We start from the raw sequence: 25,263 nt of genomic DNA on the forward strand, positions 1-25,263 counted from the left end.
AAGAAAAGAAGAAGAAAGCGTGGCATGATAGAAATCTACAAATAAAGAAAGTTGGAAGTAGGAGATCTAGAATTACTATATTATATTCAAATAAAGGGGAAACCAAGGAAATTAGAAATTGCATGGATAGGCCCCCTTTGTAATAAAGGATATACATTTTTTAGGTACAGTGTATCTAAGAATTCTTGAAGGTAGCCTATTTGAATTATTAGTAAATGGTGCCTGACTAAAAAAATATATCACTTAATGATGTCGGCATGTTACTGGTGAAAACCTCTCTAAGGTGCTAGGAACATGGGCTAATCTGAAAACCGTGATGTAGAATTCTAACTTACCAACCAATTGTACAATACTTTTAAGTTTACTTTTAGTCATTAAGATAAGCTAATAAGTAGGATTATAAGGAGCAGTTAGAAAATATGATACAATAAAAACTACGCTAGAAAATAAGTACCGTAAAAAGAATCATCATACTACAAAAAAATAAATCAAAGCAGTAGAGCAAGGCCAAGACTTGAGGAAATTCTTGAATAATAAATCATACAAAAAATTCGACACCGAAAACTACAATAAAATGAAAAAAGGAAAGACTAGTGACTTAGATTTCAAGAACGCTTCAAGAGAGAAGTCAACTCGACCAAAAGAAGAGAAGAAAGACCGCAAGTTGAGTGCGAGCTACATACCGACCAAGTGGTTATACCCAACTTGAATATTATTACCAATGAAAAAATAAAATCTAATTTAAATATTTTGATGACTTGGCACATTCAAAAAGCAAACCAACTGCCAAAAAATATGGAAAACTCGGCCACACGCGTTGGACGAATTCAGAGTAATGGAAATAAATTGTATTAGTGCGACGATACAATCACAATTGTAGTATGTGGATGAAATTAATAACACACTTAATACTCCATGCATAAATACAAGTGAGGCACTAAAATTACCCACTAATTTTTCTGAGTTTTTGTCAACTGCAGCGCTTGAACTCCTAGAAATCCCAAGCATTCCAAGTCTAGCAATTCTAGGATGAATTCAAATTAACAAGGAGATGTTTGCATTTATAGGTCAAATAGACCCCATTGGAGGCAAGAGTGAAGGCTCGATTTGATAAAAACATTGCAATAGAATTGGAGTTTTGGTTCTACACCATTAAACAAGAAAAAATTGAGAAGCGTTCATGGGAAAAGCACTATTTAGATTTCAAAAAATGGGGCATCATCGACAAGAAGTGGACTATGAATGTCTAAATGTTGCACTATGCCAGAGTTCGAGATTATTTGGGCATACCCTTGGTTGCATATTTCTAGGGATTAAAGGAGGAAGCTACAAAATCTATAATCGTTCAACACCATGATGACATTTTGTGGTTGGATAAGCCATTACTCATTTCAACTACTTCTATCTATGAAATTATTGGGTTCCCACATATCAAGGAAAAAATTCCAAAAAATGCTAACTCTAATGCATGGATTAGAGAATTCATGGGTAGGATAACATAAAAGAATTCAAAAGGACCTATTATCAGTGAAGTCTAGGACCCTTAAGTGAAACGGGCTTTTATAATAGTCTCATTATGCCTTACTCCAACCAACTGAGATTTCAGTATCAAAATGAACATATTGGAAACCATTTGTTAGATAAAATGCCAAAAAAAATACAATTGGGTAGACCATGTCATTGACATGTTGAAGACCAATTTTCAACAATGTTAAAATTCTAGTAAGGCCATTCACTTCCCATCTATTTTCATCTGGCTCACTATGATGCAGGTCTCATCAATTGGTGAAGTGGTATTTACAAAGAAAATTGTCCCTTTGATAAAAAATTACAAGTCTTTTGCACATGGATGGTCGGGTACCACTGAGTCGGTCTCACCACAAGAAATTTTCAAAAATTGGTTAATTAACTTAAAATTGGTGTCAAATAGATGGAGAGTATCTCAACGGATTTGTGAAATGCTACCGAGCAAATCACACATTCAATTGAGTCTCGACATGACAAAGGTATGGTATGTTAATTTTGATAATGTATAGCGCAGGGAATTACCATACCAACCTTTGATACAACATTTTTTTATGAATTAAGTTGACATAAAAAAATTATCTTACCTATCCCACAGGCTACTGGGGAGACTCAAACTAAGTTCCTCCTTCCATTCAGAGACAAAGAACAAGAAAAAGAGAGGGGAGTTAAAAAATCCACAATGTCATTCAAGGTTAACCTGTCGACCCCCCTATCAGAGACTTCTAATAAGCCTAGGAGTAAGGACTTTGAAAAAGCAGTTGAGGTAGAAGAACACACAGTAGGGAATAATTAGCAAGAATATTTAAAGGACATCACTCTCGATAATCCTAAGTTGTAGAAATGACTAGATGCAATAGAAAAAATTATATGCTAACAATCTCCAACAATATGAATATTAAAGTCCCCAAAATCCTAATCCAAATTATACCTTACACGAATAAAGAAATTATACGTACCTCAATAACTACATACCTCAGTTCTCCAAGATTACAAGATGTCTGCTAAAAATGTTTCTTCAAGATGCCATGATCTTCTTACTGTCCTTAAGAGAGAGAAAACTTCCAACTATGCCAAAGCTAAAGGCTTCCTTCAAAGGTTATGCAACTTCCATTGCTGTCATGATTCTTCCAATGGTAATGTCAACTCAAGATGATCTTCTTCAAGATGACAAGATACTCTCTTGTGAGAAACACCAGATATTATAATTATTCCTAACTCATTGATTTTAGGGCTTGCTCCATGTCACACAATTTCTTCTTTTAGTAATATATCTGGTACCTTTAGACATGATGAGCCCTAGTATTGCAACAATAATGCTGCAACTCCCAAGGCTACCAACTTAAATTATCAACCCAGAGTTCGTACAAACTTAAGAGGTTTCGGCACTATGTATGCAGCATACAATGTGTCCTTCTTTTGTTTATCTAGTGTCATGGATTGAATGTCATGAAATCAAAGTCTAAACTAATTGTGGAAATGGAAATGTTACTTTGAAAAGAAATTAATCCTAGGCAAGAACAACAATTTGTAATTGAAATCCTAAGAGCATGAATTCAAATAAATAGGCCTAATCTACTTTGTAAAAAGGCATGTCCTAATTGGTGTTTATGCTTCCTCAATCATGGATATAGAGCCTAGGGGTTATGATTCAAGCCTAAGAGAACAAAAATTCTTTTGGAGCAAATCTAGTCAAGTTTACATGTGCTACAGGAGTACTACAGGCCAAGCAAAATTGCTACAAGAGGAGATAATTCACGGAATGACTAAGTAAATAAAATGAAAATGGGATGATATTTGTTTTTTTATTAAGTAGGATGCCTTAGGACTCCATTCCAAGTAGAATCGCTCCAAAATACCTCTATTAACACATGCTAAAAAATATCAGAAAATTACTATAAAAACTACAAATTCAAGAACTAGTGAGCTAGTTAACCTATCAAATGCCTAACCTAATCAAGTGCAAATGATTCGGGTAAATTTTTTTATTAAATTGAATGTTTTTAAAACCTAATAAAAGTGGATTAAACTCAATTCAATCCCATTAACATGTTCTAAAAAATAGCAGAAATTACTACTTTTTGCTACAAGGGACTTCCAGAAATTCTAGATTTGTACACTAGTAAACCAATCCAAGTAGCTCAGTGATGAATATGAATTTTAAAAGCTATTATAAGGATGAATCATTCTTGTGAATCTTTAAATAACCTTAAAAACAACTCACTTCAATCATTTAACCCAATCCTACAACAAAAGAAGCATCAATACTAAATGCAAAAATAGGAAAAACAAGAATAAGAGATGCATGTGAATAAGAAGTGAAAAGAAGAAAAGAAAATTATACAAAAGGGCTCTCAGAATCCTAGGATGGCCAAGACTAATGATACTCAGATTCCTATGAATGATACCAAGCTTTAGAAACTAAAAATGGCACCAAACTTCATTATTTGAATCAATCCAAGTATATCTCTACTATAAATGAAAGTGGTGTTGCAAAAATACAATTTTTCTCCACAAGAAGACTAAGAAATAGATGTCTATAGAGGAAACTTCGAATTGGTCCTTATATAAAATGATGAGGAAGAATTTTCCTTGAAAGGAGGAAGCTTTACCCTCCAAAATCCATCAAATAGTGGATTTGGTTCCCAACACTAGGAATCTGCATTAAATGACAGGGAACACATTCCTATATTTTCTCAATCACTGGAGCTCCAAAATTTGTGCAATAATTTCATAATATCCTGTTTATTTATTATTCAATATTGACCCTCTTGTAGTAGAGATTAATTCCCTATATTATCTCCTCCTCCAAATCTTCATAATCAGCGCAATATTCTCACAATATTATTCAAAAATAAATAATATTAGACACATAATATGCAATCATCTCTAAACCTTCCTAAGAACATATTAAAGCAAAAAAAACATTATTAAGTGTAGAAGGAGAGGTTTAATATAGCCTTCAAGTGCCTAAGAAAGGTTAGATGGGCCTTAATTTGTGTCTAGTTTAGAGGCCCATCAAGACACTAGAGATTTGATGTACTTGCAACCTTCCATTGCAATTTTGACGATCCTCAAGATAGGGCTTTGAATAATTAGAAAAGTAGCTTTAATACTTTCCCAAAGACTACATATTTGATTCTTATTTGATGTACTAAAATTTGTAGGATTGAGGGATGTTATTAGCCTTAGTGATGACTACTATATATATATATATCGAAATTTTCTAAAAGAGACTGCAATCCTCTGAGGGTCACTGTAGGTTTGGATCATACCTTCCAAGCATGCTTAAAATGGCTCTATAAAGTTCGGTATTGTTTCCTTTTCAAGTGAATTTATATTTGGTTTATAGGGCTTATTTCTCTTCCACAAAAGATATTTTAAACTTGTAATCTGGTTACCATTTTAAGATTTCACAAAACCTTTATCTTTTTTAGATGATTTCAAGACACTTAGATGATGCACAGACCTTCGGTCTCTTTTTCAAGATACTCGGTCTTGACTGGGCTTGTCACTTAGTTTCTTGGACCCTTGAAAAGGTGACACGAATACTCCTTCAAACTTTTCAACCTTCTAGCCCATATATGTCTCCTAATTTCAGAAGTAAAGTGGCCCAAGAATATTCTTCAAGCTCAGATCTCAAGGTTGATGTATATATATTGTGTTTTGGATAGTATTGAAACCCTTAGTATTCTAAACAATAGTGATCCTTTCGCTACCTATTCCACTGACCTTAGCTTTGATACCATGTTGATAAATCCTTAGGGCAACATAAGGTTATTTGTTAACTTGATTTCTCTTTACATGACAAATCTTATTCCTTGTCAGGTAGTTCAAAATCTAAACCACTATCTTCATCGAATTTGAAATTGTAGGTGAGGAATTTTTTTTTAAAACAAAACAAGATTTCTTTCCTTGAATATGTCTTGGTGATAGATAAAATTGAAGGAAGAGTTGCTCATTCCAGGAAAACCCTAAAATTTAACCATGTCACTCTATTCTTATTGGCCATAAAAAAAACTTCCCTTTGTATACTTGTACCTTTCCCTTTCATGGTATTGTAAGGTAATGTGAAGGCCTCTTCCTTTCTTTCACACTACAATTCATGGTTGTCCATAAATTTGTCATGGTGATTTCTTATGCAGGAAATGATCAAGTCAGGGTTCTTTTTTAATTCTACAATTTCTTATTTACCATTTCGTTGTCATCTTCAAAAAAATAGTTGGAAATAGTAGCAGTAGCATCATATTCTTCAAAATTGAATCTAGGAGCTTCTCCCTTCAAATCTAGGTTGGAAACTACTTGAAGATTGGTTTCATCATCTTTAAGAGTTGGTCCTAGACCCTATTCAACTATCCTTTGTTCATCAGAAACTTTTCTAATCTCTTGAATAATGGGAAGGCATTGTTTAGGAACACAATCCCAACGTGTGTAGAATTCTTGAATAAAATCTGCAAAAGATGAAAACATTTCCTTTCCAAGGCTACTGGACCAATTCCTTGCATTTCCCTTTAGACTTATTGCAAAAAAATCATTAAAATATCTTCATCAAAGAGTCTATCGTTGTTGTTAAATTCCATAAATGCAAAGAGATGTTATGTGACTGAATCAATTTACCCATGGACTCTTGGAATTTCCTCTACATCTATCTTGGGATGTTCATGAGGAAAGCCTTGGGTCTTTGAGAAATAAATCAAAGCATACCATTGTCATATCCATGGGGGGAATTCCATGGTGGAAGACAATAATGAATGATCAATCATTACCCAATCAGGATCAATAATAAATTCAAGGTGTACAATAAGGGGCTTCAATGGAAGACAATCCTTCATCCTCTAAAACCAACTATGACTTGATAAAATCACTTAATACTTCAACCAAGGAAGCATAAGGAAAATCAAAGCATGGTATCAAATACACACCAAATCAACAAAGGAAGAATGAGGAGAAACCCTAAGCTTCTCCCTTCCATGCGATATTTTTTATCCCTCAATGGATCAATTTGAAAGGCTTTTCAAGAACTTGAACATTCCACCACTAATATTTATGCACCAAAATAAAACCAAGTAAGACAAGCTTCAAACATTGAGACATTCACCAGAAAGAAAGAACCCTTAACACCATAGATGGTCTAAGAAAGATATATTTATTGGGACCCAAAAAGAAAGAGCTTTAAAGTACCTAACCATAAGTTCAAGTGAAAAGGTGCATCTCATCATACAGATGATGCATCTCTTCCTTTCAAAATAAAACTTAATTTTTTATGTGATTCGTTAGATCTAGCATAGGAAAAGTAACTAAATATTTGTAAAAAACCATTAAAAAAAAGGTGGTCAAGAAACATGTACAATGAATAGGATGAAGTAAATGGGAGGTCCTAACCTCCAAATAAGGGTGAATGATGCCCATCTAGGCTCAAAAGGCTCTCCAACATGTGTATATGCTCCATGAATATCTCCGAGTTTCAAAATGATCCTCCCAAGATACATCCAAAGTGGTTAAATGTGCTTCCAAGGTCAAAAATTTACTCTATCGAAATAAATACCTCCAAAGAGGGCAACTCCAAGAACAAAAATCCATAATTTTTTCAATATAATGCTCCAATACCTTTAAAGAATGTATTGAATGAATACCCAAGGTCATAAATTGGGTTAAGGGACCTCCATGAAGCATGGGAGTAACTTTCCAAGCTCAGAAATAAGTCATAAACCCCTAAAAATACACATTGACGTCAAAAAAGATGGGTTGACCCCTCAAGTTTAGCTCATTGGGTTTCAAACAGTGTCATTTAAGTCACCTCCACATCTTGAAATTGTATGTTCTGTCGAATTTGTATGAGGTCTAGTGAACAGAATGGGTCAAAAATATCCCTCTTTGTATCCATTAAAGGAATGTGTGTAGTTGACGCAAATAGACCAACTTTCTTGCCCATATTAGCAGTTTACCTTTTAATTAAAATTACAATAGATGGTGGATGTTATTATTTGGATGATTTGGAGGAGGACATTGCAATTCTGAGCCAAGAGCAAGGGTGAAGTGCATCTAGAGTGATAAGGATAGAATGGAGCGGAGTAGAGTTTTGTTTAATGGAAAAAAGAGAGAATGAAAATGATGAGGATATGGATGAAAGAGTACATTGAAAGGATTGTGGTGGAAGTTGATGTGGAAGCAGAGGATGACGTGAGGTGGGTGAGCTGGCTCACTTGCTACATGCTCGCCTTCTGTAGTGAATGGTTTCAATAGAAACCCTTTTCTGCCCTTGGGGGCTTCCGTGCTGGTAATCGATTTTCCCTTAAGTGGTAGTGGGGAAGATTTGATTCGTAGATCTCCCAAATAGCTCTTGGGGGCTCCTCCCGGCATAAAATCTAATTTCTTTATATGTTGAGTTTGGATATCAACACATCTTGGTCCAAAATCATGGTGATGCACTTGAAACATGCACACTTTTTAATCCTCTGTTGGTGTGGGGTGTCCCAACCATCAATTTATTCATTTAACAGTCCTTCACTTTATAGGCCTGAAATGTTAGGCTACTCCTAATATATAGCATAAAATTTTTTGAAGGATTTTAACTATGCTTTGGCTATATGATCCCCTATACAACCTTTTTTTACACACACACACACACATATATATATATCGTATTTTTATTTTTGAACTACAAAATGAAAAGTGGTTACAACACATCCCATGCATGGATTAACACTATTAGATCACAACTGCACTTTGTTATCACATGAAAATATTTCATTAAAATCAACTCTCATGTGGTCCTAAACTTTAAAGTCTATCAAATTTAATTTGCACTACCTTTTGATTAGGTAGCCTCATTGTAGCGATATAAGTAAATTGCACTGCCAAATCAAAAGACAACGAATGACCAATTTGACAAAGACACAAGTGAACGCCTCCCAAACCAATTATTCTTCGAACCAATTTTTTTTCCTTTTAATGCTTTGGCACCTGTCATATATTCAAAATTAAGTTAAAATGTTGATTATCCTATGCCATTATAATGAAACAGACCATCAGATATCCGACTGATCAGGTGATCAATTTTTAGCTTAAAATGAAAGTGCCCAAGTCTTGAAACTAGCGTCAAGTCAAAGTACTCATCGTTCTAAATCCAACGACATTTTTTTCACCTCAATCCGACATTGTATGCTCTAGATATCGTGCTCTGATTGTTTTCCCAAATTGGTAAAATTTGAGCAGGTTTGTTGACTGGGTTGACCGTACTACCGAGTCAGCAGGGTGACTATGCAGGGTATGACTCAATGGCAGGTTGACACTTGGCATCCTATGTTTCATTGGTTTTGGGCGCATTTGATTGGTTTGTATTGTGTTGTGGTGGACCAATGAAGTGGTGCCATGTGGCCCAGTCATGGGCTGCCACATGGCACCCCAACAAAGGCCAAATTTTTTGTATGGGCCAAACAAGCCTCCAGGGGTTCGAACATAGGACCTCATTCCCAAATATCCAGTGCTCAAACATTGGACTATTCATTGGTTCTTATTATCCATAGAACCGAAACTGTATTAAAATTTTAATACATCCCCTATCGCAGGATAGGGCAGAGCTGCCAACCCCGATCCCCGGTCATGTTCATTGTCATATGCACATGGCATTGTGCGAAAGGAGCTGGAAAGGGGGCCTTACTCTAAGCCCAACCCCTAGTTGTCGTTACACCACAGGACTGTGGCTCAAGGCAAAAGGAGCTCGCAAAAGAGGAGCATTGGGCGGAAGCACTAGGCCACAGTCGCATCTGCTATCACATGACCCTCAGCGAAGAGTTTTGTGCTAAGGAGGAAGGGCGCTCCAGCAAGGGGGGAAGCCCTTGGTCCTTGAGACAATGTATATGACCCAATGCCAAAGTTAAGGGGTCCGGCGGGAAGGGCGGGTAGTTAAGCCCATCGCTTGGACCTGTGGCACCCATAAGACAATGACCCCAACATTTAAGGGCTAGACCAGTGTGGGTGGGTGTTAAGTCCAGCCCTCAGACCCATGTGGCCTATATGATCACAATTTTCGGAGTTAAGGGGTCATTGGGAAATTTAATGATCCTACAAAATGCATTGGCGGAGGGTAAATTTATTGCTCGGTTAGTAGAATTCAGGGTGGAATTGTAGGACCATTAGACAGATGGTCTGATTTGTAGGATGATTAACTGTAAAAACTCATATGGGAGCTTGGGAGCCATATCTTTTGGATTTTTTGGCCAAATTGAGCTCAGAAAGAGTGCACTTAGGGTTTTTGGATGTTCTGAATCCATTGGTGAACTCTAATTTCTGATTTGAACACATCTAAGGAGTATTTTTGTAGGTTTGAGACAAAAGGTGTATGGGTCAATCACGGTTTAGAAGCAGTTCTGAAAGGTGTTTGGGCATAGAGATGGCCTTGTAGGGGTATTCTCACCTTCAGAAGTCTACTGAAGCAGTTTTAACATGCAGGGTTCATTTCAGGTTCACTTTTCTCACTATGTTATGTTGAGGGAAGTTTTGTTTATGTGCTTCAATATGGAATTGAAGTGCTTACATACTCATTTTAGCTCATTTCAGTTGGAGTATGACATCTTTGTAGGATATGCTTTGTGTTGCTACTATTTGTGAGATTTATTTGCAGAAGAAAATTACCATGTAGGGGTAATAGTCACATGTTTACCATCAAATAACTTGTTATGTACTCCATTTTTTTTACTGAATATATGAGTGGTCTAGCTATGTTGGCAGGCCTGGAGATGTAGCCTAGGAGGGATGAACTCCATCAAAAAATATTTTGTTATCTCTTCATTATGCCTAGATGATTTATGTGTTGTTATTTTTCTTATGTTAAGTTACATGTGAAGAATAATTCATGACTTGAAGAGAAATTGGAAAAACCTGTTTTTTTTAAGACCCATTTTATCTTGCAAAGCGTCAACATGGTCTTATTTTTGTTTTTATTTTATTTTGGAAAAGAGGAAGAAAACACCTACTCCAATTTCAGATCACTGACTTTGTGTCGATGGACGAATGAGTCAGTTCTATAACACTCCCATTGCATTAAAATATTACAATGTCGCTTATCTAATGCCACACCGTCGGACATACGACTCCATTCTGACAGAAAAAACCATTGGATCTTGTCGGACTGGAATAATATGGCATCAAATATATAACATCCAAGCATCAGATTTTTGGCCTCTATGGCAGCAGAGATCTAACATTTAGCCCACCACTTAAACTTTTGTAATGTCAACTATCCAACTCCATACCAACAGAACAAACCGTTGAATCCCAAGGGACTGGAATACTATAACATCACATATCTAACATCCAATCATCAGATATTTTGGCTTCTATGGTGGCATATATTTGATGTTTTTCCCATCCCAAACCTAACCTATGTTGGCATTGAAAATCCGACCACAAAGTGTTTGATGATTAAAGGCATTTTTTTCCAACTTTGGCATAGGATATTCGATGTTTGTCCCATCGAATAACTGACACTAAAAAAAGTGTTGACAATTCAACACAATACCACCAACTAAAAATTATATCTCTAATGTGTCGGATATCTGATAAATATGAGTCGAATAGCTGAAAAATATACATCATATTTTGCCCCATTTCTACTAGTGAATAAAGGAAAAGGGACCAACGAAACATCTGCGCATAATTTTGATTTGTAGCACATAGTTGGGAGGTCATTCCTTCCTACTTTTGATGGCTCCTCTAAATGCATCGCTAAGGCCTAGGTGGAAAAAATAGACACTTATTTCCACTTTAGCCAGATGACAGAAGTAGAAGTAATTAAGGAGCTACTTTGCACTTGGAGGGAGATGCTCATAATTGGTGGCACCATGGGTTGTCTATGTTGGGGCATGTTGGCGTAAATACTTACGAGGACTTCAATAGGAAGGTGATAGAGCTTTTTTACCTAAGAGACCCTCAGGCACACTTCAAAGAGCTAACCTAACTCAAGAAGAAAAGCATCATAGAGCAGTACATAACATAATTCTTGAGGGTGTTGGTGATGGTGCCAGATCTCTCAGAGGTTAGGAGAGTTTTCCTATTTGTGGAGGGTTTAGTTGAGTACTTGTGTGGGCTAGTGAGGTCGAACAAACCTACTATGCTCCAAGATGCAGTGGGAAAAACACAATACTCGCAGGGTGAAATCCCCAAGGCTAAAGCACCTATACCCATGAGACCCACCTTTTCACCAACAGGAAAAGATGCCAGACCCCCACCATAGAGGGAGGTCAGGGCATGGGAATTTGGATGATGAGATGAGGTGAGACCTTCAAAGGAGGAAGTTATATTTCACATGACAAGAGAAATGGGCACCAGGGCACAAATGTACCAAGGGAAAGGCCCATTACATAGAGCTATTTTTAGATAGTGAGCCAGAGGATGATGTAGAGTAGGAGGCAGAGGTGACAGTGAGCCACTAGCTACTAGAGGAGGAGGTCCACCTCCCTCGCTTAGAGGAGACTCTTTATTTCCACTAGAGCAGTTGTTTGCTCACTTCGGGGAGTGTCGAAGTACCTAACATTGAGGATTAGAGGCATAGTGAAAGGACAATGTGTATCGGTGTTGGTGGACAATGGGGCTACTCACAATTTCGTTGATGGAAAGATGCTAGAGCGAAGAGGGATAAAAACAGAGGCCTTTGGGGATTTTCAGTCCTAGTGCCTGGAGACAGGACCATTCAATGTACAAGATACGTCCCTAACATGACTGTGAGTATGGGGAACTACTTGGTGACCGATCACTTCTTTGTAGTTGATGTTCTAGACACCAATGTGGTGATGGGTGTCCAATGGCTCTACTCCCTTAAGCGTGTCACCATAGACTAGAGTAGTTTGGATATGGAGTTCACAAGGACTGAATGGGAAGCTATTAGTATTAAGGGGTATGCATTCGTACCCACCTTAGACAATGTTAGCACACAAGATGGAGGAAAATCTATGAGATGGTGATGTAGAGTGGGATGTGGAGCTTAGGGTCTCAAAGGTAGGGCTTAACCATGACCACTAGACCCTAATACTCAGGCGATATTGGATAGGTACCCAACAATTTTGGGAGACATCCCACCAGGATGCCCACCAGACATAGGGTTTGAGCACGCGATTGAGCTAGAGGAGGGTGTACGTGCATTTATCACTATGCCATATAGACATCCCAAGGCTTGTTAGGATGAGATTGAGCAAGACATACAAAAGTTGATGGCTTTGGGGCACATCAGGCCCAATTCTAGTCATTTTTCTTCATCTGTAGTGTTGGTGAAGGAGAAGGATGGGCTCCTCCGCATGTGCATTGACTACAAGGCCCTAAATAAGAAGACCTTGAATAATTGATACCCAATTCTACGCATAGATGAGCTCAGAGGAGCCAAGTACTTCTCTAAGATAGAGTTATGCTTGGGGTACCATCATAGTGAGTGAGTACGATATCCCAAAGACGACATTCATGTGTCGTTATGGGCACTTTGAGTTCTTGGTGATGCCCTTCAGGGTAACCAACATCCCAACTACCATCTAGTCTTGCACGACCCATGTGTTCCACAAGCAGCTTCGTAAATATGCCATGGTTTCCTTTGATGACATATTGACCTATAACAGGATGTGGGAAGTGCATCTATAACACTTGGAGGAGGTGCTACACATCCTAAGGGGAAACAACTATATGCCAAGATGTTCAAGTTTTAATTTGGACTGATAGACATGTTGTATCTTGGCCATGTCATTGGGGAGAATGGGGTGTGAGTTCACCAAGAGAAGATCATAGCCATCTTGGATTGGCCAACGCCCAAGAATGTGATAGAGTTGCGGGATTTCCTGGGCATATGTACTTATTACCGAAGGTTCGTGAGGTGATTTTCACAATTGGTAGTGACCCTTACAAATTTTACTAAGACAAGGGAATTTGTCTAGACAAAGGTGGCACATGAGGCTTTTAAGCACCTCAAGAAGGTCATGAGAAACTGCCCAATATTAGCTTTACCATATTTTTCCCAGCCCTTCGTCTTGGAGTGTGATTCATCTAGAGAGGGCATTGGGGAAATACTTATGTAGGGAGGACACTTGATTTCTTTCGAGAGTCGAAAGCTATAGGCACACAAGAGACTATATTCCATTTTCTATAAGGAAACATTGGCCATCATGCATGCACTAGCCAAATTTAGATAATATTTGGTGGGAAATAGGTTTAAGGTGAATACACGGTAAATACTAACCACAACAATCTTCGGTTCTTATTAGAGGAGAAGCAGTTGCAGGAGAGGCAACAAAAATGGGTTAGTAAAATTTAGGCTTATGATTTTGACAAAGAATATGTTAAGGGCGAGTAGAATGTTGTAGTGGATGCATTATCTAGGAGGCCCATTACACTCTCAACCATGAGCATTTCTCAAGATTAGAGGGCACAATTTTGGAGTAAGCCCATATTGTTTGAGTTATTTAATTCTCATTTATATGATGAGTTAAGGCCCAATATTCTACTTTTTCTATCTTCGTGAAAAGGATTGTAGCATTTTTCATTGCTAGATATTTATATGTTTATAGTGATGTAAAGTGATCATGGGTTATTGAATGAAGGTATTCATATTAGGTAATATCACCACCACTATCAAGGGTGATTTCCAAAACATGGTTTTGAAGATTCCTTGCATGTGATTGTTTTTGTGGCAAAAGCTTGTATTTCAATCTCCAACATTTAACTATAAGCTTCATGAATTTAACCTCCAACACTTCTCCTTTCTAAAGGCATGATGCATTTTCCTTATTGGTTCTCTTACCTCACTTTAGAGTGATACAATGATTCTTGGTCATCCATTACTGATAATAAGGCATCTAATTATTTATTCTGTGCTTCCCTTTAGCTAGTGGCATTCTTCTCTTTCAACTAATGGAGAAATAAAAGAGAAATTTAAGCATTCCTTTAGTTTACATTTGGTTGATTTGATTTGATATTCCCAAAGAAGAGATGGGGTTCGTCGGACTTGGAGGCTTCATGCTTCTTTTGATAGAAGTTATGAAGCCAACATCATTAAGCCAAAGAGGATCAAACCTAAAAGGAATTGGCCCATAGTTTTATTTTGCATTTATATTTAGGAGAACAAGTTTGTCATCAAAATCTAGGTAAGGGAGAAATAATGATTTAATGAGAATCTTTTTCACGAGAAATGAACTCTTTAGGAGGAAGCTATTTAGTCCCTCAACTATATGCCCATGCCCCACCTATTGATTAATCCAAGTTGCCTCCTTCCTTTTGGTTTAGGGAAATCAAGACCCAAAAAAATGATTAAGTCATCCACAATTTCTCTAAAATGATTGTGAATGTAAGAACCCTATTGTATATTTGCTAAAGATATAATTGTGTTCAAAACTCCAACCAGAATCCTATCAAAGATTGGGAGAGAATACACAAAAGATCTCAATTGGGTCCAACATTCTTGTTTTTCAATACAATGAACCGAGCCATAAATTAGAATAGTTGAATATGCTTACCTTACAATTTATTGGAGTGAGGCATGTACACTCAACGTCAGGAGACATAAGATTACAAAAGTTCAATTGTTGAGTGGTCCTTTCCTTAAGTGTTGTTCCTTTCCTATGTTTCCATAAATTTCTTAACAATTCCAACATTTAAACTTATTTAAATTTTATTTCTTAGAGGAGGATTATATCTTAGAATTCATAATGAATTAAAATGCTCAAAGCTACTTGTTTTGCCTCACTACCCAATCCTCTACAATCCTAGGATAACGCCTTTATTATTTATTGATTGTGGTTTTGGATCCATTAACAAAAAACAATATTCAATGTTGATTGAGATCCTATATTCTTTTTTGTATTTGTTACTTGCTCTCTCTTCTTCTTGTTAGATCTCCAACCCTTTTTGTTGGGTTCATCCTCTTCTTGTTCTTGTTTTTATAGGGTTATTTCCTTGGCCAAGATACCACCATGAGAGGACAACAATTCTACCAAGGAGACAAGAGAAGGTGTGGGAAAAAACACAATGTTAGGAGAAGGATTGGGCAAAAATCTAGGTGGGATATTAAGGGAAGGGAAAACAAGAGCTCATTTGAAATGGGAGTCAAATGGAAGAAGGATAGAGTGTTGAGAGATGACAATTTGAATAATAAGTTAGGGGGAAGGGACTAAGGGGGGAGCAAAGGAAAAGCTTCAAATTTAGAGGGAGAGAATTGAAAATTTATTTGACAGAAAGGGGGCCTTTCTTTTTTAGGAAGAGATGGAAGAAATTCCTAGATGCTTATTACTAGAGGGTTTTCTTAGCAATGTGTCATTGATTAGGATTCTCAAGAGGGGGTTGAGGAGGGGAAAATGTCATGTAATCCTTGGTAAAATGGTCATGTTCATGGTAATAATTACATTTAAAGGAACCTTTTCATTGTTAAGCTTCTCAACATGAGTCTAATTACATAGAGAGAAGGTGATGGCTTCAGGGATCCCTTTGTCTAGATCTATTTCCATGCAAATTCTATCACAAGTGAACATCCTATACTTAGTCTCAAATTTGTTTGTATATCATCACAGGTTATTTCTAATTACTACCTGGTCCATAATTTTAATGGTGAAGAAGTAGGTGGGGAAGGCAAACCGACATTAAAACCATTGAAGGAACATCAATTCAAGATCAAAATCCAAATTCCATCTATTTAAGTGCATCCTCTAAAATCCATAAGTATGGTTCACTTTGGAAGATTATATTGCCATATTGCTTTAGTTCAATTAAAAAGATAAAGTAACCCTTGCCATAGAAGTAGGAAAGATTACTTTTGATCAATGTCATCCAATGCTTCTACTTCCACTAGTCTATACCCCTAGGAGAGGGCCAAAGTCCTATAAACTAGCCAATTAGGCTCCATCAACTAGAGCAAGGGTTTGGGTTTTGAGGTATGACATAGAGGGAAACAATTTAACCTCTAGAATGGACAACAATTTCTTCATAAATACTAAAAATGGCACTTCAATTGTGGGAAGATCTACAATGGGAGACCACCATTTTCTAAAAAACTAAAGATTTAATTAAAATGAAAAAGAACCACAAAAAAGGCTTGCCTCACCCAAAACCATGGCTAAAAAGGCAAACCAACAAAAGTTTAAAATGAGAGATGCACAATAAAAAAACTCCCAAAATCTCGTTGTATTTTTACTTTGTTAGTCTCACTTTAAATTCTTTATACAATATATTTAGATCTCATTCAACTCTCTATTTTACTATGGAGCTAAAAAAAAAATTAGTTATTTCTATAATAATTAATTTTTATTTAATAATCACAAATTTTAATCATATATTTACCATGAGTGAATATTTTTTCTAATAAAATAACCAATATGATTTATGCAATAAATTTTTTAGTCGGTTGAAAAATTTACTCACTGCAACACAACACATACCACCGACATAAAGTATGGAAACCAAAAAAATCCAAAACACAAGGCACACCACCGACATATAGTCTGGAAACCAAAAAAATCCAAATAATAACAAAAACGGAAATTAATAATAAAAATGGACTTTTGTTTAGTAAAAATTGATTACGAATTTGAATAAAATTGGTTTACCGAGAAATAATGGGAAGGAATAATGACACCGACACAAAATCCAAATGGTAGGATCTTCTGGAAATACTTCACCAACACAAGACAAGATGCAAATATAATCCAAACGGTAGGATATTCTGCAAACACTTCATCAACCTAAAGACGCAAATTTAGTGAATCTTGGGTCAATGGTAGTTATCATGGAAATGCACTACCATAATCAATTATAGGTAGATGTAAGTGTAATCAACTTAAGCTGCCATTAGTTGTTAAATGGATTTCTTTTCTATAATATATTTACAAGAGAGGTTGTTGGATTTAATGAAATTGTTTTTTAATTAAAAATAATAATATATATTTAAAAAATTAAATTATTTGAGATATAAATATAATGGTATTTATATTTATTAAAAATTGATTTTAATGTTTTTTAATAAAATAATATAATTTATATCTTGAATTTTAAAAATTAAGTTTCGGTAAAAAAAATTAATAGTGAATATGTCATATAGCTAATTTAGATTGATTTTGATCTTGGATCCAAGTTTGGAGGGGATAAAGAAATTAATAGTGAATATGTCATACAACTCATTTAGATTGATTTTAATTTTGAATCTACGAAGTTCCTAGAGGGATTAATTTTTTTTTTGCATCTTAAAATATTTTTATCTCAAGAGATTTAATCCCTCTTAGCTTGATAGATCCAAAGTTAAAATGGATCTAGGCTAGTTTAATTTCTTTCTTTAAATTGCTTATATTCCACATGAATACCATGAGTAATATCATGGCTCTTATAAACCTGGAGCTCAAAAACCACTAGTAACTTGACCAAGTCAAGTTTACCTTAACTAAATAAAAATTATTAAAAAATTTGATAACGTAGAATTTTTATTTTATTTTGAGAGAGTTAAAATATTTACATTACATTATATTAATCCTTTTATTTAATTTTAATTTTATTTCTGTTTTTATTTTTATGTATTTTGACCAAGTCAAAACGTTTCTAGGACATGATAGGACATTACAACATCTCTTACATACTGGTTTGGAGAGTGCCATTTGGTACAATAAAATAGCATTTAACATGTATCTATTCATTAATAGTGTAATTCTTGCATTTTTACTTTTTCCACAATATATTAGCAAATTATAATGAGTGATTTAATGTTTTTTTAGTTATGATATAGAAATTCCAATGCAATGGGTTTATGTTGAGATATATTTGAGAAATCTTGATATAGTATGTATACAATAGAGTTATTATTGGATAAATATTAATATGATATTTATATTAATGTTGTATTTGGAAATTGGAATATATATTTTATATTTACATTGGTATTTTATTTATGAATAAAAACATATTTTATCTAAGAATGAGAAGTATTGATGTCATAAATTGATTCTAATACTTTTCTTAAGAATAAGAAATTTGGAATATTGTATTTAGAAACGGGTAATCTTGATGCATCACATTCATGTTGAGAATCATGTTGACGATCATTATTGTACTTAGAAATGGGTAATATTGATGCAACACATTTATGTTGAGGCTCAAATAAAAAAATCCAGATGCATTATATTCAAAACAAAGCTTGAAATGACAAATATATCAAATACTACATGTTTACATCAACATTGTACTTAGGAATTGGAAATCTTATCTAACGACTATCAATATTTGTGGAGTTATAGCTTCATTAATACATGGAAAAGTATATGCCAACCTTTATTTAGCCAAGTACAAAATCCAATGGATGGCATATACTTCGCCATGCATTAATGAAGTTATAGCTCCACAAATATCGGTTGCCATATAGAACATACTCACATTAATGTCGCACTTGCAATATCTTAATATGACATGTTCACAATAAGGTTTAGAATGAAAAATTTTGGTGCAACATTGAATTTGAAAATGTGCAATATCTTGATGTGACTTATTTACATTAAAGTTTGGAATATAAAATCTTGGTACATTGAATTTGGGAATGAGAAATTTTGATAAAAACATATTCACAATAACATTGTAACACGAATATCTTAATTGATGCAACATTTTCACATTAAACTTGTACTAATAAATAAAGTAACACAATGGTGAAAATACTAACCAAATCTTTCAAATTATAAAATTTTGTCTATTACTTATTTTTAACTATAATCTAAATGTCTCACAAATAAATTATTTTCTAATTATTTAATAAAAAACATAATAGTCATTTTATAAATATATTTTTAACTATAATCTAAATGTCTCACAAATAAATTATTTTCTAATTATTTAATAAAAAACATAATAATCATTTTAAATTTATAAAATTGGATATATAAAATTTCAATATTATATAATTAAATTATAAGAAAAATGTATTATTAAAAATAAAAATAAAAATTCAAAATTATATATATATATAGATATATATATCCTTAAGGCTTATTTATACCTCAGCAAATAATTCATTTTATACACTTTGCATTTCAAACCTACATACCGTTTACATAGGTTATGCCATTTATTCCACTACTAAAAACAATAACCCCGTTCCACGCACAATATCCCAGATCAACGCAAATGCAGGTAATGATAAAAAATAGAGAAAGATGCCTGACGAGTCGGGGAAATATTAAGTGTGAAGAAAATTGGGCGTGGAGGAGAGATAATGAAAATAAAATTTATAAGAAAAATTGTATTAATTAAATAATCTGATAGGTATAAATATATGAGTGATATTTTAAGATATAGAATTATTTTATATAATTAATTAGTTAATTAAAGTTTTTAATTTTATATTAATATAAAAATTTAGTTAAGGGAGAATATCTTTTCATTTAATAAGATCTAACCACTTCCAAAAACTTTGGAATAATTATATCTAACCACTCTAAAAAAAATAGTACCTGAAATCCAATTGCTAACATTGTCACTATACCCCTGAGCTTAAAGCCAGTACCCACAAGCCTCGTTGGACAAATAAACAGAGCTTCAAACCTAAGCAAGATCCCTATATTATCTGACAAATTAATGATTTCTTGCATAGGCATTCTTAATGATTTCTTACACTCTTTATGTTGACCAGAGGCGGTGGCATTTTTGTTAAACAAATTTAAATAATGAACGAACGATCCACAGCTGAGCAGAGCGAGGAAAGTGAACCTGCAGTTTCCATCCCTCTCGGCCTTTGACTTAATTTAATTTATAAGACTCACAGATCAGTTTCATGGAACTCAATATTACAGCAAAATGGATCTCAGAGTTCTATCGTCTCTAGCAGCGGGATTCGTATTTGTGTTCGCCGTTGTGAAATTTGCTGTGAAAATATGGTGGGTGCCCTTTCGAATGAAAAGGTCCTTCGAATCGCAGGGTATCTCGGGGCCCCCATACAGGCTGCTTTATGGAAACACAATGGAGGTAATCGAAATGATGAAGGCGGCCAATTCGGTTCCAATGGAGCTGTCCACGCACAGTATTTTGCCTCGAGTGCTGCCTGAGATTCATCATTGGACCAAGGCCTACGGTGAAATCTTGTTTCACGGTTCTTGTTTTTTCTTGGTTAAAGTTCTTGTTTTTTCTTGGTTAAAGTTCTTGCTTTTTGCTTTCTTCCTTTTTTTGGTTAAATCTTCAGTACTGATGGAGGGAATCTTTGATTATTTGTTGTCTAGCGCGCGATTCTGGTTTTCTGACTTTAGTTCTGTACTGACAGGCAAGAATTTCGTGTACTGGTTTGGTCCTGTGCCGAGGCTTGTTGTTCCTCAGCCAGAGCTTATCAGGGAGTTGCTCTGTCTTAAGTTTGAGCAGTATGAAAAGCCAGAGCCAATTCCCCAGCTCAGGCAGCTGTCTGGCGATGGGCTTGCGAATTCCCGAGGGGAAAAATGGGCGCGCCAAAGAAGACTTCTCAGTCCTGCCTTCCACGCAGAAACGTTAAAGGTAGGTAAATTTCTCTTTTTTATTGAACAGTTATTTTGATGGAAGATTTCTAAAATATTTTGAAATCTCGTCTTGATATTTTAAGGGTAGACTTCTGAAATATTTTAATGGTAAATCTCTGAAATATTTTGGAATCAGACTAGAAAAATTAAACAAATAACTTCTGTCATTAAACCATTGACTTCTCTCTTAACAGTCCATCTGCATCAAAATCAGCAAAAAATGAACTAACTGAACTCCAACACAGAACTGGTTTATGGAAAGGTGGTATTGGTAGTAAAGCCAAAATGCTTGCATATGATCGTTGGTAGTTCAGTTGGAGAAATGTTGAATATGTTGGTAGTTCACTGGTATCTGGGAATTAATACTAGGGAATTAAGTTTTGTATTCTAGTCCAGGTAGTTAATGGTTTGCTTTTCAACTTATTTGGCTCTTGTATTCAAATACTTTGTTTCTCAACTTATTCAATTTTTTCATTCTTACTGGACAGGTTTTTCACAATCGGTAGAGATATAATTTTGCTGGAAACTTTACACAATTACATTAAAAAAGAAGTGTTAATAATATTTCGTTTCGGTGTTAATAATATTTTGTTTCTCAACATATTTAACTTTTAATGTATAGATTTTTCCAATGAGTAATTAGGTTGTTAACTCAAATTTTCCAAAAACTCTATACAAGTTGCATTAAAAAAAAAAACCATGATTTATGAATATATTTTATATTAAATTTAAGTCTATGATAAATTCAGCCAGAATAAAATAACTGGAACTCCAGCACAGAACCGGTTTTATGAAAAGGTGTTGGTGGTAGTCAACCCAAAATGCTTGCATATGATGGTTGGTAGTTCAGTTGGAGAAATGTTGAATGTGGGGGTTGGTAGTTCACTGGTATGTGGGAATTAAGTTTTGTATTCTAGTGCTGGGTAGTTCATGGTTTGCTTTTCAACTTATTTGACTCATGTATTTAAAGACTTTGTTTCTCAATATATTCAATTTTTTTCATTTTTAATGTATAGGTTTTTTCACAATGGGTAGATATATAATTTTGCTGGAAACTTTACACAATTATATTAAAAAAATGTTTTAATAAATTTTTTTGTTTTTCAACATATTTAACTTTTAACTTTTAATGTATAGATTTTTACAACGAGTAATTAGGTTGCTGACTTAATTTTTCTAAAAACTCTGATATTAAAAAACCATTAAAATTAAGAATTTATTTTATATTAAATTTAAGTTTATATTAGTTGAATTTATGTTGATTGTAAATTTTGAAAATATCTTACATATCTGAATAATGAGAAAAAAACAAATAATTAATTTCTTTCTTTTGCTATCACAATTTAAGATATTTTCAAAATCTATAATCAATATAAAAATATATAGTAAGTAGATTATTTACTCAAATTTTCTAAAACCTTTAATACTAAATAAAACAAGAATTAAGAATATATTTTATATTAAATTTATATTTATATTGGTTAAATTTATGTTGATTGTAGATTCAGAAAATATCTCAAACATTTGAATAGTAAGAAAAAAACAAACCCTTAACCTTTTTGCTAGCTTTCACAATCCAAACTATTCTCAAAATCCAAGCTATTAATCAATATAAAAATGTCTGTCCATGTTGGGTGGACAACATTTCAATCCAGCTAGTTCATTTTTGCTTCTCCACTTGTTTCACGGTTAATTTTCTGTCTGCCAGACTATGGTGCCAGTGATTGTGGCGAGCGCAACCAGTCTGCTAGACAAATGGACCGAGTCAATCGATTCTGGTGAGAAAGAGATAGAGGTATTCAATGAATTCCGAAATCTGTCTGGTGATGTGATTGCCAGAACGGCTTTTGGCAGTAGCTATATGGAAGGAAAACACATCTTCGACTTGCAGACCGAGCAAGCACGTCTAGTTGTTGAAGGCTTTCGTAACTTCAGTATTCCAGGTTACAGGTACCATATTCTATCTTCTCAAAGTTGAATCTAGCTCTCAGAAAAATTCATCTTGTAGTTATATCTAATTAATTAACTGTATTGTGGGGCAATTTTGTACCAGGTTTTTACCCACGAGAAGTAATTTGAAAGGTCGAAGGCTAGACCGAGAAATTCAGAGGGCACTAAGCGAGATAATCACAAATCGGCAGAAAACTATGAGTGTAGAAAAAGTTGATGAGAACAGAGATCTCCTCGGCTTGATATTGATGGCAGCCAAGAAGGGAAAAGGGGAGAAGCATGTGAGCATGTCTTTTCAAGAAATGATCGATGAATGCAAGACATTCTTCGTGGCTGGACATGAGACAACATCCATCTTAATGACATGGACTGTAATTCTGCTTGCCATGCACACAGACTGGCAGGATCTGGCAAGAGACGAAGTGATCAGATTATGTAAGAATGAAGCTCCAAATGCCGAGGTCATAAATCGCCTGAAAATAGTAAGAATCAATACACTTACTGGGGGCATCTTCATCTTTTTCATGATTGCCTAATATTTCATTTATAATAATTAAGTTAATTATCACTAGGATTCTCAAATATTTTCAAAATTTGCAATCCATGTAAGTTGGTTAATAATTTTCATGGTTGCTCTGCTGATATGCAATATAGGTAAATATAATTCTTCAGGAGGTGCTTAGACTTTATCCCCCATTACCGTTTATGGTGAGAAAGACTTGCAAAACCATGAAGCTGGGGAATCGCACTCTTCCAGCAGGCACTGAAATTATAATTCCAATCGCCGCAGTTCACCATGACGAAGAGCTGTGGGGAGAAGATGCTAGACAGTTCAATCCCCAACGATTTTCTGAGGGAGTTTCCAAGGCCGCCAAATATCCCATGGCGTTTATGCCTTTCGGATCAGGACCAAGAATCTGCATTGGTATGAATTTTTCCATGATCGAAGCCAAGGTGGTTTTGGCTATGATCTTGCAGCGATTTTCTTTTGTTCTATCGCCTTCGTATGCCCATGCACCTGCTCAAGATTTTACCATCAGCCCACAGCACGGAGCGCAAATTATCGTGAATCAACTACCAGTGTGAATAAAAATGTTTCATAAAAGGCCTTGGCGTTGTAATTAGATTTTGTATTTGTTGCGAAAACAAAGTTGTGGTTGGTGAAAAATTCTATCACTGTAGGGAAGACCGACGTACATAATTTTGTGTCCAGACGTAAATGTTTACTGCAGCCTATACTTGTATTTATGGTCTCTCTATTAAGAGCTCCATTAATATGAGCCGGAAGCTCCGCTGTACATATTCCTTTTCTATAAATGAATGAAAATAAATGTTTATTGCAATTTGTTGTCTCTTTATTGATATTTCCATTAATATGGACTGGTATTGCAGTATCATGTAATTATTGTGTTTGTGGTCTCTTTATTAATATTTCCATTAATATGGGCTGGTATTTCAGTATCATGTTATGTGGCCTTTTTATTAACCCTCAATGAATCTTCATTAATATGAGTTGGTATTTAAGTATCATGTTGATGATTTTATAGTTACCTGGTTTGTACCATTAATATGGGTGGGTATTTTAGTATCATATAATATTGATGATTTTACATATACTTGGTTTGTAGTCTATGCTTTTTCAAGGACTAAGAATATGTATATTATGTGATAGCAAATGTATTTATATTAAAATTTATTTTATAAAAAATTTAAGAGATGAATTTCAATCTGGTTTTGAACGTTGATAAAACAATTTTAAATTTTAACATATTTATTTTAGCGAAACATGTATGAAAAATAATATATTTATGTTCCAGAGCGTATGAAAAATTTTGCTATCATTTTTTTATAATTTTATATTTTACATATATATATATATAATATAATATTATATTATGTGCATTGTTTTAATAATTTGTTTTTAAAATATTAGTGTTTTTATTATTGTTTATATAAATTGGTTTCAAATATTTCATCGTCATTTTTTTGGGTTTTTCTCATCCAAAGCTTTTTTTTCCAGTTTTTGAAGTTGAGGCTATGGTGGTAAGTAGAAATTCCCTAGTGGAAAACATAGGGATGAAAGCTCCTAGATTTAGGGAGTGAAAAATTATGATTTTTTAATTACATGGTTAATGAAGAACCAAGCAAGGTGGTTTTTTTTTCATTTTTTCTCCCCTATAACTCGCACAGTCCCCATATCTCTAATTTGCTTGTAAATCGGAATTATTCCCACATTTCCCAAGTCCCAAGGTTCCCCATAAAAACTCCAATGAATGAGGGGACTCCCTAGAATCTAGTCATGCCCAAG

At 34.6% G+C, this 25,263-nt stretch overlaps 1 protein-coding gene across 1 annotated transcript; it reads left to right on the forward strand.

Annotated features, from left to right (window-relative positions):
- The first annotated feature begins 20,067 nt into the window (after positions 1–20,067).
- LOC149191258 (cytochrome P450 CYP72A616-like) lies at positions 20,068–24,292 on the forward strand. Its single transcript, XM_089406211.1, has 5 exons — positions 20,068–20,593; positions 20,780–21,003; positions 22,714–22,955; positions 23,059–23,437; positions 23,610–24,292. The coding sequence occupies exons 1-5, from the start codon at positions 20,320–20,322 to the stop codon at positions 24,039–24,041; spliced, it is 1,551 nt and encodes a 516-aa protein (XP_089262337.1). The 5' UTR covers positions 20,068–20,319; the 3' UTR covers positions 24,042–24,292.
- Positions 24,293–25,263: the final 971 nt, after the last annotated feature.

This window comes from Pinus tabuliformis, chromosome 2_2, assembly GCF_031772625.1.
Source record: "Pinus tabuliformis cultivar Carrire ecotype Pingquan chromosome 2_2, CPIR1, whole genome shotgun sequence".
Lineage (NCBI taxonomy): Eukaryota > Viridiplantae > Streptophyta > Pinopsida > Pinales > Pinaceae > Pinus > Pinus tabuliformis.

Bases quoted from the DNA above. Each gene is read 5' to 3' on its own strand.
- LOC149191258 (XM_089406211.1), top strand. From the start codon at position 20,320: ATGGATCTCAGAGTTCTATCGTCTCTAGCAGCGGGATTCGTATTTGTG. The intron at 20,594-20,779 runs GTGAAATCTTGT...CTGTACTGACAG, and splicing joins TCATTGGACCAAGGCCTACG to GCAAGAATTTCGTGTACTGG. The intron at 21,004-22,713 runs GTAGGTAAATTT...TCTGTCTGCCAG, and splicing joins TCCACGCAGAAACGTTAAAG to ACTATGGTGCCAGTGATTGT.